Raw genomic sequence first — 17446 nt, forward strand, 5'->3', positions numbered from 1 at the left:
CCGTATTCTAAGTAGCGGAACAATGTCAAGAAATGATATATGTAGTAATGTTAATTTTGGACTACCCAGACGTCACTACTCGTCTTTTGTCGTCACTCTACAACATGATATATTATTTTAATATATTGATAAATAGATTTGCGTATCACTTCCTACAACAGCAAACTAACTATAATTTTAATTAATTTTATTTATTATTTTTATTTTTATTAAATATATATGTATAACATAATATAAATATAAAAAATATATAAATAAAATATACATATAAATAACTCAATATTTGCTATGTTAATACATTGTACACAATGTTGATAAAAATGTATAACACATCATTTTAAAAAATATTGATGAAATTTAAAAACGTATAAACTAAGTACTTTTTATTAACCACAACATTTGTTTTCTTAAACTTTACAACTTCTTGTTGTCATTTTAATTTGGATATATAGATACGATTGTGTAATATAATTCCATGATAATATACGATATAGAGTTAAGAGAAGCAAACAATATCGCTTAATTAACGTTATTTATATTTTCTGTAAACATCTCTATAAAAAGCTTAAATTAGATATTATGCTGCAATACAATTTCAGAATTAAAACTTTGTTGGAAGTATTCAATAATACTCAGAATAATAAATTTCTTTCGCCAGTATATAGAATAACAATTAAAGTGATTTAAATCGACCGTGACTGGCAATATATAACGTCTTTTCGATATGAACATTGAAAAACTGTGAGCCAACTTGGTTTGTCGGATTCACACAGCACTTTTTCGGATCAATCATCGAGACATTATTAATTTTGACCATGGTTTTGGTCAGTTGATGTAATTTCTAAATTAAATAGTTTTTAAATTTTATTGCGAAAAATATTACCCCAGCCAGGGTTTGAACCTGGAACCTCCCGTATACCGTGCGGGTGTCTTGCCAATTCGACCACTGAGGCTGTAGTAATATTTATCGCAATAACAACTATAAGATGGAGCACCGATTCTTAGGTCGACGGTGTATAATAAACAGAATAATAAATTTCTTTCGCCAGTATATAGAATAACAATTAAAGTGATTTAAATCGACCGTGACTGGCAATATATAACGTCTTTTCGATATGAACATTGAAAAACTGTGAGCCAACTTGGTTTGTCGGATTCACACAGCACTTTTTCGGATCAATCATCGAGACATTATTAATTTTGACCATGGTTTTGGTCAGTTGATGTAATTTCTAAATTAAATAGTTTTTAAATTTTATTGCGAAAAATATTACCCCAGCCAGGGTTTGAACCTGGAACCTCCCGTATACCGTGCGGGTGTCTTGCCAATTCGACCACTGAGGCTGTAGTAATATTTATCGCAATAACAACTATAAGATGGAGCACCGATTCTTAGGTCGACGGTGTATAATAAACAGAATAATAAATTTCTTTCGCCAGTATATAGAATAACAATTAAAGTGATTTAAATCGACCGTGACTGGCAATATATAACGTCTTTTCGATATGAACATTGAAAAACTGTGAGCCAACTTGGTTTGTCGGATTCACACAGCACTTTTTTCCGGATCAATCATCGAGACATTATTAATTTTGACCATGGTTTTTGGTGGTTTTTTCAATGTTCATATCGAAAAGACGTTATATATTGCCAGTCACGGTCGATTTAAATTACTTAATTGTTATTCTATATACTGGCGAAAGAAATTTATTATTCTGTTTATTATACACCGTCGACCTAGAAATCGGTGCTCCATCTTATAGTTGTTATTGCGATAAATATTACTACAGCCTCAGTGGTCGAATTGGCAAGACACCCGCACGGTATACGGGAGGTTCCAGGTTCAAACCCTGGCTGGGGTAATATTTTTCGCAATAAAATTTAAAAACTATTTAATTTAGAAATTACATCAACTGACCAAAACCATGGTCAAAATTAATAATGTCTCGATGATTAATCCGAAAAAGTGCTGTGTGAATCCGACAAACCAAGTTGGCTCACAGTTTTTCAATGTTCATATCGAAAAGACGTTATATATTGCCAGTCACGGTCGATTTAAATCACTTTAATTGTTATTCTATATACTGGCGAAAGAAATTTATTATTCTGTTTATTATACACCGTCGACCTAGAAATCGGTGCTCCATCTTATAGTTGTTATTGCGATAAATATTACTACAGCCTCAGTGGTCGAATTGGCAAGACACCCGCACGGTATACGGGAGGTTCCAGGTTCAAACCCTGGCTGGGGTAATATTTTTCGCAATAAAATTTAAAAACTATTTAATTTAGAAATTACATCAACTGACCCAAACCATGGTCAAAATTAATAATGTCTCGATGATTGATCCGAAAAAAGTGCTGTGTGAATCCGACAAACCAAGTTGGCTCACAGTTTTTCAATGTTCATATCGAAAAGACGTTATATATTGCCAGTCACGGTCGATTTAAATCACTTTAATTGTTATTCAATAATACTCCAGGTAATCAATGTATTATCTTTACTATTCACTTTTAAGTACAATTATCAAATTATTGCATACGGTTTTTAGATATGTTGCAATTTGAAAATGATCTGCCGAAACACTTGCGGATACGCTAGATGAACGTACAAGAACTAATGAAAAATATTTCAAGATGTAAAATATAAGAATATAATTTATTTAATTTTTGTCAGATATTCGTGATGAGAGAGAGAGAGAGAGAGAGAGAGAGAGATCTAAAAAATATTAGATAAAATGTTAGATATAGTGTATAATAGATAGTATTACATTATCTAAACGTGATTGAATAAAAATAACAGCAGAAAAACCACTTCACTTTATCGAAACCCTCGAAATATTCCTAGAATTGTCACAAGGACATGTTCCGATAAGAAGTAACGAGAATTATGATACGCACTTTTGCGAACTTTGAAAAATGACTGCTATATTAATGCTTAAGGAATTTAAGTATGCTATTGTCTGTCATTATCTGCATTTAGATATTAATGATATTTTTGGCAATTTAGATATTACTGATATTTTTTTAGCGGTTCTAGAGATACATGTTAGTATCGGTATTATTAAATTGATTATCAATTTAATAATGTAATTGTACAATTCTAGCTTCTAAAGAGACTACGTTTTAAAGGGAACCGTACACGATCACACAGTAATACTGTCAGTACTAAAAAATACTGATAGTATTATTGATCGTGTGTGGGCAAGAATGCTGGAATGAACAGAGGTAATGAAAAAGATTCGAATATTTTGATATTTGAGCATCAGTATTGGTAGTACTGTAAGTATTACTGATAGTGTGAAGTTGCGCATCATTATTTCAATCAATATAACAGCTATTGGGCAAGCTGAAGGAGCTTTTATGCCTTGCGACGAAGATTTCGAGCAGCCAGATAGCAATAAATTGCGTAATTTTATTGAACATACGAATATTTACCAGAACTGTGAGATGCATCAAATCCAACGTATATGAATAAAATAAAAAGAAATGCAGCACTCAATAAAATTGAAAGAGAGAGATGATATTCGCTTGGCAAAATATATGACACACAGTCTTTAATAATACAGTTTGACAATTGATAATACATTATCTACAATAATTTAGTCTCCTACAACACAGATACACATATACATATATACACACACACAACAGAAATAATATAAATTTCGTTAAAAAACACAGTTATCTTTTTAGTCAACAAAATTACATTTAAATCTAAAGATAATAAAATTTCACAAAAATTACAAATAAAAATTCTAAACGTCAAATATATAACTATAATAATGAAATATATAATTATAGTACAGAAAATAATAAAAAGAAGTTATTATAAACACATATAGGAAACACATTTATACGATTGGAATTATATGAAAGTTAACGAAATTTAACATTTGTAATCAAATCAACACTTATAATAAAATTACGTTGTATGCATATATAATAAATTTTATTTTATAAGATTTATATAAAGTTATATACGAGTTATATGCATCGGAGAGAACAATGTTATAAAAAATTTCTTGTAGAATTAAATTATAAAAATGTGATTTTTCAAAGCGTTCTCCATTGCGATTAACTTTTCTTGTTGCTTATTCAAAACAATCATCATCTTTTCATGATCTGACAGTTGATTTTTATCAGAAATAATACGTTTAGCTTGTTGAATTATATCAGGATCCATTTCCATAATAGGCCAATGCTCATCACGATTTATCGAATTGTTACGAACGTAATATCTGTCGTCGTGAATGTCCAGATCGTCACACACGACGGTAATCTTACCGTTTTTTAAATAATACGGAAATAAAAGAATTCTGTTGATGAAGAAGCTTAAAGGATTCCATCGTAAAAAACGCGTTTTTTTGCGGCAGAACCAATTGAGCCAACTGAACGGTTCGCCGAATGCTATGTCTTCAAGATAGATGATTAGGCGTACTCGGGAGATGAGTCCGATCAGTTCAGCTCTAGACAAGATTTCATTGGTATCACTGACTGCTAGACCGTTAAGCAGATTAATTAATACAATGGCGATGAGGAAGACAAACAGCACAAACACAATGTGGCTGCAAATGGGATATGAGACAAACGAAATATCGTTAGAATTGAATTCGCCAGTGATCATGATGATAGTTTGGAAGAACGATTGTCTGGGATCGGAGAAATTCTTGCTGTTCTTGAAAAGTATATGGAAAGCCAGGGCAAACGCGGCAATGAGGAACATATATGGAAACAGTAAACACACGTAATCGAGAGAAACTGTACAAAACATTTCAAAGCTGGCGGACATTTTCGGATGTTGGGAGATCAGAGTTATCATCTGCACGGCGGACAATATGATTACAACGACGCCACTCCATAATCCTGCACCAAACAACAAAATGGGGGTAAATATAAGCAGCACAATCTGTGGCCAGTTCTTCCAATCCAACATGTAACGGCAACGACAGCAGGCCCATTGGAAGAACTCCCGAATGGTGAAAAGTAACCAAAATACCAAAACACAGGTCCACAGAAAACTGTCCGGATAGCAGCGAATTAGGAGAGTATTTCCCAAAGCTATGTCAAAACTATTATTGGCTATTGGCGTTCCGCTATCGTTCGGAGAACTTCCATAAGTCATGCTCAGGATATAGGCATTCAGCAGAATGTAGAATGTCACATAAAAGAGAAGATTGGAGTACAAGATGTGCCGTATCTTGAACCACTTGAGATAGAGAAAGGACGAAAGCAACGGATGTTTCAGCAGGTGCTTGAGATTTTTGTGACGTGCGATGTATAAAAACACTTCCATCTCGCGAGTCGGCCGGTGAGTTGTATTCTGTTCCGCGAAAATGTTCTGCGGCATCAAGCAACGATAGTCGAACTCGATTACGTCTTCGTTCGTTTGAGCCCTTATCTCCTTCAAGCAGTCGTCGAAGTAGTCCGATAACGTGCCCACCGGGATGTCTATAATGGGCGGTATGTTGAACTTGTTTATATGTCCGATGTAACTTCCTCGTTTGAGAAGCAAACTCATTGCTTTGCGATTATCTGCTCTGGCCGCGTAATGCAGCGGCGTGTTACCTTTATCTTCAAAATTAGAAATTATAGAAACCTATGTGAACCTGGCACCCGACTTTCGAAAAATTAATTTTTTTTACGGAAAACGTTAGCATTTCGTTTGTAGTAACAAAAATTTCGTTTGTAGTTCAATACATTAAAAATTATAAACATTTAAAAAATGACTCGCACCCCACTTTGAAATATCTCAAATTCGCTTGCGCCATCTTCTTCAGAATTGTTTGTAGTTGTTTGTAGTGTTTTTTTTTTCGTTTGTAGTTGAACCGTTTAAAAGTTACAACAATTTAAAAAAATAAATAAGACCTAACTTTGTCATTTGTCGAAATATCTCAAATCCGGTTGCGCCATCTTCTTCAGAATCGTTTGTAGTTGTTCGTCTCAACATTAATTTCAAAATCGAAGTTCCGTTTTTTTGCAATTGTTTAAATAATCGTGTCTTGTGAACGGTGCAACTACAAACAAAAGGAAAATCACTACAATCAACTAGAAACGATTCCACATCAATTCCCGCAATCAGTTTTAAGATAATTAAAAAATTGGCAAAATCAAACTTTTTATTTATTGCAAAAATATCATATCTTTCGAACAATGCAACTACAAACAAAAAGAAAAGCACTACAAACAACTGCAAACGATTCTGAAGAAGATGGCACAAGCGGATTTGAGATATCTCAAAGTGGGGTGCGAGTCATTTTTTAACTGTTTATAATTTTTAATGTATTGAACTACAAACGAAATTTTTGTTACTACAAACAACTACAAACGAAATGCTAACGTTTTCCGTAAAAAAATTAATTTTTCGAAAGTCGGGTGCCAGGTTCACATAGGTATTATAGAATACAATCAGAACGAATCTGTAATATAGAGTTTTTAGACAGAGTAGTCTCGAAAAAATTGAGAAATAATATATTTATGTTGAAAAGACTATTGTTTCTGTTATTTATGACATTTCATACTCACTGTCAGTGCAACGGACATCCACGTTATTCTGTTCCAGAATTAATTCCAGACACTTTAGCAGATTCGACGTATTGTCGACTCCTTGTTTTCCTGGCACTCCCAGCTCCGCGCAGACGATCAGAATCAAATTGTTGGCCATCTCGGGTTCCACCTTCAGCAATTCCCCAAGAATAACATGATGACCATTCTGAGCGGCCACACGTGCGGCTTTTATCACGTTCAAGTCCTTTCCTCCAAATCTCTTTAAAATTGCCGTCACTGCTTGTTGAAAGGTATGTTGCGCGGACATCGTTAGCAGATTCTCGGCCATCCAAAGAGGAATCTCTCCCTGGAAGTCCTTCATACATTTCAGGAAGTTTGTCTCGTCTCCGTCGTTTAGATAGTATTTGAGATCTTGCGCGTTTACTTCCCAATTTTCGTTTTTGAACGGTAATTTTTCCGACAGTTCCTCTTCCATTTCCGGGAACTTTTGCTTGATTACCTCTCGCGTCGTCTGGTCATTGTAATCTTTATACCTGTCCACTTCCAGACAGTGTGCGTACTTATCCAGCATCATCTTCACCATGTTGCGTTGGCCCTTTATTGCCGCCAGGTGAAGGGCTGTTAGGTTCTTATTGTTGAGTATTCTGGCGCTCGCGCCCTTCTCCAGCAACAGATCGGCACATCTCAGGTCATTTTTTTCAACCGCGATGTGCAGAGCGGTCCGCTGTTCCACCTCCAGATCTAGATCTATAGTGTGTTGCGCTAATAATATTGCCAAAGTATCTATGTGTCCGCCTTTAGCAGCGAAATGAATGGGAGCGCAATTATGTATCTCGTTCACTCTATTTATTTCTGCTCCTTTGCATAATAAGAACTGGACAAACTCCGTTAGGCCCTCCCTACTGGCTATATCGAGATACGTGTTTTCGGTGATGGGGTCGACATATCTGACGATTGTAACGGCTGGTTCCTTTTCCAACATTTTCTTCACAATCTGTTCGAAAGATTGAAAGTCCTTGCGTCCTATGGCGCCTAACAGAAGCTTATGAAGATTTTGCATGGTGTTTGGAGGAAGGTTGTTGCTGATTAATAAGTTCTGCCTTTCAATCGCTCCGTAATGTATTTTGATATCTAAAAGTGAAGCATGAATTAGAATATTAACAATTAATCAATTATTTTATGAAGTGATATAATAATGTATTTATTTATTCTGTTAAAAGTTAAAACAATTTTATTCTCCTTACAATTAGCTTTTCTCTCAACTTATTTCTACAACGTTTTCCTCATTCACGCCTCACATTTACACACGCAACATCATATTTTAATACTTCTATAATTGCCACTCATGCTTGTCTCACAGCGTGCTCGTTTCTTCGTTCGTTTCATCTCCGTTTAAGTTAGGTAACTGCACGCGTATCTATCTTTGCGATTACCCTTTGCGTTTCTAGATATATCTAGATATATCTATCTCTCTCCCTCCCTCCTTCTTTTTTCCTCTCTCTCCTCCTCCTTCTCCTTCTCCTTTCCCTTCTTTCTTTCTTATTCCTTTTTAATTTTTGTTCTTTCTTTAATTCTCTCTTTTTTCCAGTTTACCTTCTCTTTTTCTGTTACTCTCTCCAATTCTCTAGTTTATTTCTATTCAGTTCTATGCTACAGCATTTGCATATTTCGTATTAGCTGTTCCTTCTATATCCTCCCAAACCCTGTATCTTTTCCGTATAATATAGTCAAACTTAAAGTTTTTCCGTACATTTAACACAATATCTTTTTTTTCTTTCTCCTAATGTTTTCCCTTTCATAGCACTTTGAAATCCGAATTTAGCCCTTCTTCATCTACTACCTATCTATTCGATTTTTTAGATATTCCGATATTCTTTTTCTCCCGTATCATCTATTATATATTTTAAACGATTTATCTTTTCTTATTATCTTTCCTTACTTTTTTGTTTCTTTTAAATTTCTTTTTCCCTCTATACTAATTTTTCACAAATCAAGTTTTATCTATTTCTCCTGCCATCCATTCTCGATTAAATATTTTTTATAAAAAAATATATATATAATATATATATAATTATGTATAAAATATATCCATATGTTTTCTTTCTTTTGTATAATTTCTACCTTACAAAAAACAATTCTCGAATTTTTCTCATTATTTGTTCTGTACATAGGAATAGAGATTATGCAAGAAAAGGAATACACATATAGACATATTTTATATATAATTTTATATATAATTTTATATATATTTATATGTATGTTTTTATATAAAAAATTGTTTACCGACTTATTTCTCCTTCCTCCGAATCAATCTCTTCCTCTCTCTTTCGAAAATTTCCTTCTCTTCAAGTTCTATTTTGACAAACCCTTGCTCCTTCTTATTCTGGTAAAGACAAATGCAGAGAAATAAATTAAAGGAGTGGAAGGGAAAATGAGAGGTGGTCATAGAAATTCAAAAGCAAGTTAGGATTTCTATGGCCACCTCTCATTTTCCCTTCCACTCCTTTAATTTATTTCTCTGCATTTGTCTTTACCATGTATCCTGTAATGTTCTCCAGGGTACTTCCATCATCCTACCAATGTAATTTTGAAACTTGCGCATGTTTTGCACGACCCTAAAAAGACACAACAGATAATATATTATTTTTGCAATATTAAGCACAATTATTACAATTAGCACATGTGTATTATTTCAGTCTCGTAGCACTTCACTTACAGTCTAGATAAAGCAAATTAGAATAAAGGATCACAATATAGTCCAACTGGCAAGAAGCAAGTCGAAATATTCGTGAATAACTCCCGTGCGAGTAAGAACGCGATTAAAATATATATATCTGGTTTGCAGTACACACAATTTTATACTTGGAATAACTCCGGACAAGCCCATGGCAGTGATAGTGCGACCGCACACGGAAGCGACTGATACAGTTTGTATTGATAACGTTCGAGCGGTTCGAGAGTATAATTCAGTATATAATATTTGAACTTAATTATTCCTTTATTCGTAGATATCGAAAAATATCGAAAAAGAGATAATTTGTATATCGATATACAGCACTAATAAAACTCATTACCAATTAATACAATTATCATTACTCATTAACAATAGATACTATCAATGTATATTAATAATAATGATTAAATATTATTTAATTAAACAGTTTTTAAATAGTTTGTAATTAATACTACGATTTTTTCCGATATAACTGTCTTGAGAACTACTGGAACAGATGTTTCTCGTAATAAATATTGCTTTACATGCAATTCGTTAACGGCAATTCGCCAGTATATTGGGATGTACGTACGATACCTTGAATACATCACCAAGATAACTGTCTTGCCCGAGCAATAAAGCCACCACTTCGTGACAGTTTGCCTAACTTGCGTAATACAACGGCGTGTTACCTAGGTCAGTAAAATATAAAATTGATCAGAGAACGTCTGTAAAAGGTTTGCAAATCGCATTGCGTCAACACCTGCGAGGGCCATCGCAATGTTTGTTTTAATTAGACAGTCGGATTCCCCTAGTCCGTGCCAGTTCTGAGCTGAGCGTTGAATGGCGGCCGAAGAGGACGACCACGACGGCTCGCGCCGCCACGGAAGCCTCGCAGCAAGGAAGATCCGCTGGAGGCCAAGGCACGGGACCGAGCTCGGATACCCGGGACCGGCGCGAGAACGCCGATCGGTTCACCTCGCCCAGGCCCGGCACGTCAGCCAAAGGCCCGGTCTACAATGAGTCGTATGTCGGAGTCGGATGTCGCAACGTAGCCGATGGTCCAATGAGAGAATTTCTTTTTCGGAAACAAATTTTCCTCATTGGACCATCGGCTACGTTCCGACATCCGACTCCGACATACGACTCATTGTAGACCGGGCCAAACCCGCTTCCCGACCAAGCCCGACACGCCCCGCTCCTCAGAGCCAATCCTTATTCCGAAATTACGGATCCAATTTGCCGACTTCCCTTACCTACATTAGTCTATCGACTAGAGGCTCTTTACCTGGAATGATAAGTGATGAAATTGATAGGAAGAGGAAAGAAAAATAACTTATTTATAGCAATGATCATATATAGTATGTATCGCTCGGTGCGGTTTATTTAAAAAAAAAAAAGAGAGGTTTTCTATGATGAAACTCGAGTTTTGTGTACTTATTGTGAGCGACGCGACGCTACCACGTCGGCTTGATTTGACATGGTTAAAACTTTGTTTCGTTGATGAACGTAATTATATTCCGCAAATTAAAGAAAGATGTGCGGTTTAATTGTTATATTATTCTTGATTCTATTCTGTTTATATTCTTATGTTGCTAGTATTTCTTACTAGTGTTTCGAGCAAATACCGCTCTGCATTTCGATCAATTTCGTTCGAAATGGTCACTGAGAAGAGCTATACCTACTTATTAAACATATTAAACTTATCACATATTAAAATAAAATCAAAAATTTTAATTCTATAATTTTTTGTCCCACTTCCATTCAAAGGTGGTTACTTTGACTAAGACTAAATAGTAACTTTTAATATCACAATTTTAGAAAAAAAATTGTTAAGTAAAAATTATTTATTTTTTCGCGTAAAATCGACTCACGTTGAAATTTTGATGGAATGCTATTAAAAAAAATAAAGTTTATCTTTACTGCCTTTCAGAGGGGAAGGGGTTCCTGGAAAATAAAATTTAGCTCGCGTAATAGCTCATTTCCAGTCGACAAAATTGGCTAATAAGACATTTACAATTAATTGATCCGTTCTATAGTTATTTAGTTTTAACACTTTATTTGGCCTTTTTTGTATGCATATGTAGATATACAAATTTTTTAATTTTGTCATAAAAATCTAATATCACATGGCTGTAACAATTTTATTTATAATAATAACAGTTGTATGTATATAAATTGTGGGATATTCTTTAGAAATATATAAAAAGATAATAAATGGACCAAAATAACAAATTTAGAATGAGAAAAAGTTAAAAATAACGAAAAATACAAAAGATGCAGTTATGGGTCATAGCGAGAGCCTCTGTGTACACTTTGGATGTGACATGGCATCCTTCGATCGCCAAAGGAAGTTAAAAGGAAGGTAAAAGTAATATGATCATGTAAGATATTACAAAAGGTAAGATTTTATAATCATTAACCGTATAACATGAAAAACGGAAGAAAGAAGGAATCAGAAAGAGATGGATGTAAAATTTACAATAAGCTATCAATAAAAAAAAATTATTATAATAATAATCTTTATTTACGGGAAAAACCCTTTAGTATATACAAACGAGAGATACTTATGCAGTTTATAAAATTAATTAAAATAGATGTAAAAAGTACGATCAAAGACAATAATTTATATTATGAAAATAAACAAATGAGTTTCCGTTTAAATGTAGACACATTGCCACCAAATAAATCAACTACGTTAGTATAATTATTTGCCGAGATGATCATTCTATTCAAACAGGAATTTACGCCATATAAAGTACGGTGATATTCTGATATTCAATATAAAAGATGGGAGACTGTCTCAGGTCCCTGATTGGGATATTTAAATAAATGTTTTTTAATAGGTCAGGGCTATCGATAAAGTGTTTAATATTTTAAAGAGATTAATGTTAGGTCAAAAATTAATCTCCTGTTCTCTAAAGTAATATAATTTAGTCTTTTTGATATGGGATAGTAGTCATGACAGGTAATAGCCATAGGATTGCGTAAGAATTTATGCTTTATGTGATCGATCCTTTCAATATGGCATTTATGATAGGGAGACCAAACAGTGGAGCAATACTCCAATTTTGGGCGAACTAAAGAGTAATATAATAGTTTTAAAGTTGAGACAATTACAAAATACTTTCCCCAGCGGAGGATGAAGCCAAGTGTTTCATACGCAGATGAGACAATAAATTGAATGTGATTGTTAAATAAAATAAGTCGGCGCAAAATAAAACTCCGAGATCACGAGCGTTATGCTTTGTTGAGAGTAGTAAACCATCAAGAATGTAGTTGTACAGAAGTGGGTTATGTTTGTAGGTGAAATGTATAACAACATTATCTTATAAAGTCAAGTTTTAAACTTGAACATTATTTAAAGTGTCTTCGATCACCGTCAATTCTTCTTGTAGCTTCTTCAACGTGATCATCATGCTTCTCTTGCTTGACATTTGATTTTTATTTAAGAGGTCATTTGTTTAATATTTTTTATTATATTTGGATCTATTTTAAAAGCACCGAATTTCTGCTGCATGTAATACATATTGTTGCGGTCATACATGAAGTGAATAATGCCGTCTTCTGTATCATTCGAAAAAAAAAATATTCTTCTGGTGAAGAAGGTGAAAGGATTACATCGCAGGCATTTAAATGCCAAATATATAACTATAATAATAAAATATATAATTACAGTACAGAAAATAAAAAAAGAAAGTTATTATAAACACATATAGGAAACACATTTATACGATTGGAATTGTATGAAAGTTAACGGAATTTAACATTTGTAATTAAATCAACACTTATAATAAAATTACGTTGTATACATATATAATAAATTTTATTTTATAAAATTTATATAAAGTTATATACGAGTTATATGCATCGGAGAGAACAATGTTATAAAAAATTTCTTGTAGAATTAAATTATAAAATTGTGATTTTTCAAAGCGTTCTCCATTGCGATTAACTTTTCTTGTTGCTTATTCAAAGCAATCATTATCTTTTCATGATCTGACAGTTGATTTTTATCAGAAATAATACGTTTAGCTTGTTGAATTATATCAGGATCCATTTCCATAATAGGCCAATGCTCATCACGATTTATCGAATTGTTATGAACGTAATATCTGTCGTCGTGAATGTCCATATCGTCACACACGACGGTAATCTTACCGTTTTTTAAATAATACGGAAATAAAAGAATTCTGTTGATAAAGAAGCTGAAAGGATTCCATCGTAAAAAACGCATTTTTCTGTGGCTAAACCAATTTAACGGTTCGCCGAATGCTATGTCTTCAAGATAGATGATTAGGCGTACTCGGGAGATGAGTCCGATCAGTTCAGCTCGAGACAAGATTTCATTGATATCACTGACTGCTAGACCGTTAAGCAGATTAAGCAATACAATGGCGATGAGAAAGACAAACAGCACGAACACAATGTGGCTGCAGATGGGATATGAGACAAACGAAATATCGTTAGAATTGAATTCGCCGGTGATCATGATGATAGTTTTGAAGAACGATTGTCCGGGATCGGAAAAATTTATGCTGTTCTTGAAAAGTATATGGAAAGCCAGAGCAAACGCGGCAATGAGGAACATATATGGAAACAGCAAACACACGTAATCGAGAGAAACTGTCCAAAACATTTCAAAGTTGGCGGACATTTTCGGATGTTGGGTGATCAGAGTTATCATCTGCACGGCGGACAATATGATTACAACGACGCCACTCCATAATCCTGCACCACACAACAAAATAAAGATGGATATAATTAGCACGACCTGTAGCCAGTTCTCCCAATCCATCACGTAACGGTAACGACAGCAGGCGCATTGGAAGATCTCCAGAATGGTTAAAAATAACCAAAATACAATAACACAGGTCCGCAGAATACTCTCCGGATAGCAGCGAATTAGGAGAGTATTTCCCAAAGCTATGTCGAAACTATTACTGGCTATTGGCGTTCCGCTATCGTTCGGAGAATTTTCATAAGTCATGCTCAAGATAATATAGGCATTCAGCAGAATGTGGAAAGCCCCATAAAAGACGAGATTGGCGTACAAGATGTGCCGTATCTTGAGCCACTTGAGATAGAGAAAGGACGAAAGCAACGGATGTTTCAGCAGATGCTTGAGATTTTTGTGACGTGCGATGTACAGGAACACTTCCATCTCGCGAGTCGGCCGGTGAGTTGTGTCCTGTTGCGCGAAAACGTTCTGCGGCATCAAGCAACGATAGTCGAACTCGATTACGTCTTCGTTCGTTTGATCACTTATCTCCTTCAAGCAGTCGTCGAAGTAGTCCGACAACGTGCACACCGGGATGTCTATAAGGGGCGGTATGTTGAACTTGTTCATATGTCCGATGTAACTTCCTCGTTTGAGAAGCAGACTCATTGCTTTGCGATTATCTGCTCTGGCCGCGTAATGCAGCGGCGTGTTACCTTTTTCTTCAAAATTAGAAATTATAGAATACAATCAGAACGAATCTGTAGAGTTTTTAGAAAGAGTAGTCCCGAAAATTGAGAAATAATCTATTTATGTTGAAAAGACTGTTGTTTCTCTGTTATTTATGACATTTTATACTCACTGTCAGTGCAACGGACATCCACGTTATTTTGTTCCAGAATTAACTCCAGACACTTTAGCAGATTCGACGTATCGTCGACTCCTTGTTTTCCTGGCACTCCCAGCTCCGCGCAGACGATCAGAATCAAATCGTTGGCCATCTCGGGTTCCACCCTCAGCAATTCTCCAAGAATAACATGATGACCATTCTGAACGGTCGCACGTGCGGCTTTTCTCACGTTCAAGTGCTTTCCTCCAAATCTCTTTAGAATTGCCATCACTGCTTGTCGAAAGTTATGTTGCGCGGACATCGTTAGCAGATTCTCGGCCATTCTAGAAGGAATCTCTCCCTGAAAGTCCTTCATACATTTCAGGAAGTTTGTCTCATCTCCGTCGTTTAGGTAGTATTTGAGGTCTTGCGCGTTTACTTCCCAATTTTCGTTTTTGAACGGTAATTTTTCCGACAGCTCCTTTTCCATTTCCGGGAACTTCTGCTCGATTACCTCTCGCGTCGTCTGGCCATTGTAATCTTTATACCTGTCCACTTCCAGACGGTGCGCGTACTTATCCAGCATCATCTTCACCATGTTGCGTTGGCCCTTTATTGCCGCCAGGTGAAGGGCTGTTAGGTTCTTATTGTTGAGTATTCTGGCGCTCGCGCCCTTCTCCAGCAACAAATCGGCACATCTCAGGTCATTTTTTTCAACCGCGATGTGCAGAGCGGTCCGCTGTTCCACCTCCAGATCTAGATCTATTGTACGTTGCGCTAATAATATTGCCAAAGTATCTATGTGCCCGCCTTTAGCGGCGAAATGAATGGGAGCGCAATTATGTATTTCGTTCACTCTATTTATTTCTGCTCCTTTGCACAATAGGAACTGGACGAACTCCGTTAGGCCCTCCCTACTGGCTATATCGAGATACGTGCTTTCGGTAATGGGGTCGACATATCTGACGATTGTAACGGCTGGTTGCTTTTCCAAAATTTTATTCACAATTTGTTTGAAAGATTGAAAGTCCTTGCGTCCTATGGCACCTAACAGAAGTTTATGAAGATTTCGCATGGTGTTTGGAGAAAGGTTGTTGCTGGTTAATAAGTTCTGTCTTTCAATCGCTCCGTAATGCATTTTGATATCTAAAAGTAAAGCATGAATTAAAATATTAATAATTAATCAATTATTTTATGAAGATATATTAATGTATTTATTTATTCTGTTAAAAGTTAAAACAATTTTATTCTCCTTACAATTAGCTTTTCTCTCAATTTATTTCTACAACGTTTTCCTCATTCACGCCTCACATTTGCACAAGCAACGTCATATTTTAATACTTTTATAATTGCCACTCATGCTTGTCTCGCAGCGCATGCTCGTTTCTTCGTTCGTTTTATCTCTGTTTAAGTTAGGTAACTGCACGCGTATCTATCTTTGCGATTACCCTTTCCGTTTATGAGGGAGGGAGAGAGATATATATATCTATCTTTCTCCTTCCCTCCTTCTTTTCTTCTCTTTTTCTCCTCCTCCTATCCCTTCTTTCTTTCTTATTTTTTTTAAATTTTTGTTCTCTCTTCAATTCCCTCTTTTTTCCAGTTTACCTTCTTTTTTTTTTACGCTCTCCAATTCTCTAATTTATTTCTATTCAGCTCCAATTTTTATGCTACAGCCTTTCCATATTTCGTATTAGCTGTTCCTTTTATCCTCCCAAATCCTATATCTTTTCCGTATAAATAGTTCAAACTTAAGTTCTTTTGTACATTTACACAATTTTTTTCGTCCACTTCTCATTTTCTCTTCCACTCCTTTAATCTATTTCTCCGCATTTGTCTTTACCATGTATCTTATTGTAATGTTCTCCAGGGTACTTCATCATCCTATTCTTCCATGTAATTTTGAAACTTGCGCATGTTTTGCACGACCCTAAAAAGACACAACAGATAATATATTATTTTTGCAATATTAAGCACAATTATTACAATTAGCACATGTGTATTATTTTAATCTCGTAGCACTTCACTTACAGACTAGATAAAGCAAATTAGAATAAAAAGGGTCACATTATAGTCTAACTGGCAAGAAGCACGTCGAAACATTCGTGAATAACTCCCGTGCGAGTAAAAACGCGATTAAAATATATACATCTGTTTTAGAACAGATAAGAAATACGATCTTTCCTAGCGGCTGGCTTATACTCGCTTAAAGAAGTAAGATTGTATCATTAACAGTACACAATTTTATACTTAGGATAACTCCAGACAAGCCCAGTGATAGGACTGATACAGTTTGTATTGATAACGTTTGAGCGGTTCGAGAGTATAATTCAGTAGGTATATAATATTTGAACTTTATTCGTATAGATATCGAAAAATATCGAAGGAGAGATAATTTGTATATCGATATACAGCACTAATAAAACTCATTACAAATTAACACAATTATCATTAGCAATAGATACTATCGACGTATATTAATAATAATAATTAAATATTATTTAATTAGACAGTTTTTAAATGATTCGTAAATACTTCGATTTTTTCCGATATAACTGCCTTGAGAACTACTGTAACAGATGTTTCTCGTAATAAATATTGCTTTACATGCGTTAACGGCAATTTGTCAGTATATTGGGATATACGTACGATACCTTGAATACGTCACCAAGATAACTG

General features: G+C 34.9%; 2 protein-coding genes across 9 annotated transcripts; both read right to left on the reverse strand.

Annotated features, from left to right (window-relative positions):
- Positions 1–3541: 3541 nt before the first annotated feature.
- On the reverse strand, positions 3542–10195 carry LOC139824983 (transient receptor potential cation channel protein painless-like). 6 transcript variants are annotated; one of them, XM_071797533.1, is made up of 5 exons: positions 9819–10195; positions 9043–9123; positions 8792–8891; positions 6527–7639; positions 3542–5575 (listed from the first exon to the last, which is right to left on the reverse strand). In XM_071797533.1, exons 4-5 carry the CDS (start codon positions 7566–7568, stop codon positions 4035–4037), a joined length of 2583 nt encoding a protein of 860 aa, XP_071653634.1. In that variant the 5' UTR covers positions 7569–7639; positions 8792–8891; positions 9043–9123; positions 9819–10195; the 3' UTR covers positions 3542–4034. The 6 variants fall into 6 exon arrangements, with proteins under 6 accessions (XP_071653634.1, XP_071653636.1, XP_071653635.1 ...); XM_071797535.1 differs by having other exon boundaries at positions 8991–9123; XM_071797534.1 differs by lacking the exon at positions 9819–10195 and adding an exon at positions 9225–9378 and having other exon boundaries at positions 8792–8882.
- Positions 10196–11726: 1531 nt separating this feature from the next.
- Positions 11727–17106, reverse strand: LOC139824981 (transient receptor potential cation channel protein painless-like). 3 transcript variants are annotated; one of them, XM_071797529.1, is made up of 4 exons: positions 16799–17106; positions 16611–16697; positions 14804–15916; positions 11727–14663 (listed from the first exon to the last, which is right to left on the reverse strand). In XM_071797529.1, exons 2-4 carry the CDS (start codon positions 16648–16650, stop codon positions 13129–13131), a joined length of 2688 nt encoding a protein of 895 aa, XP_071653630.1. In that variant the 5' UTR covers positions 16651–16697; positions 16799–17106; the 3' UTR covers positions 11727–13128. The 3 variants fall into 3 exon arrangements, with proteins under 3 accessions (XP_071653630.1, XP_071653629.1, XP_071653631.1); XM_071797528.1 differs by having other exon boundaries at positions 16611–17106; XM_071797530.1 differs by lacking the exons at positions 16611–16697; positions 16799–17106 and adding an exon at positions 16028–16484.
- Between the last annotated feature and the right edge of the window lie 340 nt (positions 17107–17446).

Source organism: Temnothorax longispinosus, unplaced genomic scaffold (genome assembly GCF_030848805.1).
Source record: "Temnothorax longispinosus isolate EJ_2023e unplaced genomic scaffold, Tlon_JGU_v1 HiC_scaffold_74, whole genome shotgun sequence".
In the NCBI taxonomy this organism is placed as follows: Eukaryota; Metazoa; Arthropoda; class Insecta; order Hymenoptera; family Formicidae; genus Temnothorax; species Temnothorax longispinosus.

Excerpts from the sequence above, each read along its gene's own strand:
- LOC139824981 (XM_071797529.1), bottom strand. The coding sequence starts at position 16,650 with ATGATGAAGTACCCTGGAGAACATTACAATAAGATACATG. Across the intron at positions 15,917-16,610 it reads ACATTACAATAAGATACATG|ATATCAAAATGCATTACGGA; the intron begins GTAAAGACAAAT and ends CTTTACTTTTAG. Across the intron at positions 14,664-14,803 it reads GGATGTCCGTTGCACTGACA|AAAAAGGTAACACGCCGCTG; the intron begins GTGAGTATAAAA and ends CTAATTTTGAAG.
- LOC139824983 (XM_071797533.1), bottom strand. The coding sequence starts at position 7,568 with ATGCAAAATCTTCATAAGCTTCTGTTAGGCGCCATAGGACGCAAGGAC. Across the intron at positions 5,576-6,526 it reads GGATGTCCGTTGCACTGACA|ATAAAGGTAACACGCCGCTG; the intron begins GTGAGTATGAAA and ends CTAATTTTGAAG.